Source organism: Octopus bimaculoides, chromosome 20 (assembly GCF_001194135.2).
Source record: "Octopus bimaculoides isolate UCB-OBI-ISO-001 chromosome 20, ASM119413v2, whole genome shotgun sequence".
Taxonomy (NCBI): domain Eukaryota; kingdom Metazoa; phylum Mollusca; class Cephalopoda; order Octopoda; family Octopodidae; genus Octopus; species Octopus bimaculoides.
The window spans coordinates 44,595,168-44,596,050 of NC_069000.1; the positions used below are offsets into that span (position 1 = coordinate 44,595,168).

The 883-nt window shown below is 47.3% G+C and overlaps 1 protein-coding gene across 1 annotated transcript in view; it reads left to right on the forward strand.

Moving 5' to 3' along the window:
• The window catches only part of LOC106870093 (fibrocystin-L), a 69,646-nt gene that overhangs the window by 41,735 nt on the left and 27,028 nt on the right, over nt 1-883 (forward strand). The window contains exon 32 of the mRNA XM_052974982.1: nt 125-564. Within this exon, the coding sequence (XP_052830942.1) occupies nt 125-564 (440 nt within the window). The remainder of the gene's footprint in view (nt 1-124; nt 565-883) is intronic.

Below are 883 nucleotides of genomic sequence, written 5' to 3' on the forward strand. Positions count from 1 at the left end.
TATATATATATATATATATATATATATATATATATATATATATATATGGGGTGGGGTGTATTATACAGACCATACATACCACTTATACTCATAAATATATATATATACTTTTATCTGTATATAGGAGAATTTGCAACGCAAACCTGTTTCCAGGGTCGATTCGGCGAAGAAATGGGCAGCGACGAGTTCGGAGCGCAGATTATGCTCCACGCTCCAGTGCGTGACAAGAACCTAGCTGTAGCGCATCTGTCCTACATTGAAGTAACCTTCGCTGGACAGGCGTTCCGGTTGGGTAGGTACCCGATACATTTCCACCTGAACGGTGATATGAGTAAGTCCTATGTACGTGGCTGCTCCGTTCACCGTTCGTTCAACCGTGCCATAAACGTTCACGGTTCACACAACACGCTGGTTGAACACAATGTTGTCTATGACATCATGGGCGGCGCCATATTTCTGGAGGACGGCATCGAGACGGGCAACACATTCCAATATAATTTAGTAGTGTTTGCGAAGCCGAGTACAAGTCTGCAGAACGATGACATCACACCAGCCAGTTTTTGGGTGAGTATAGTCCGAGAGTGGAGGCGCAATGGCCCAGTGGTTAAGGCAGCGGACTCGCGGTCGTAGGATCGCGGTTCCGATTCCTAGACCGGGCGTTGTGAGTGTTTATTGAGCGAAAACACCTAAAGCTCCACGAGGCTCCGGCAGGGGTAGTGGCGAACCCTGCTGTACTCTTTCACCACAACTTTCTCTCACCCTTTCTTTCTGATTCTGTTGTACCTGCATTTCAAAGGGGCCAGCCTTGTCACACTGTGTCACGCTGAATCTCCCCGAGAACTACGTTAAGGGTACAACTGGAACCCTCGTCGTAGCAACTGAC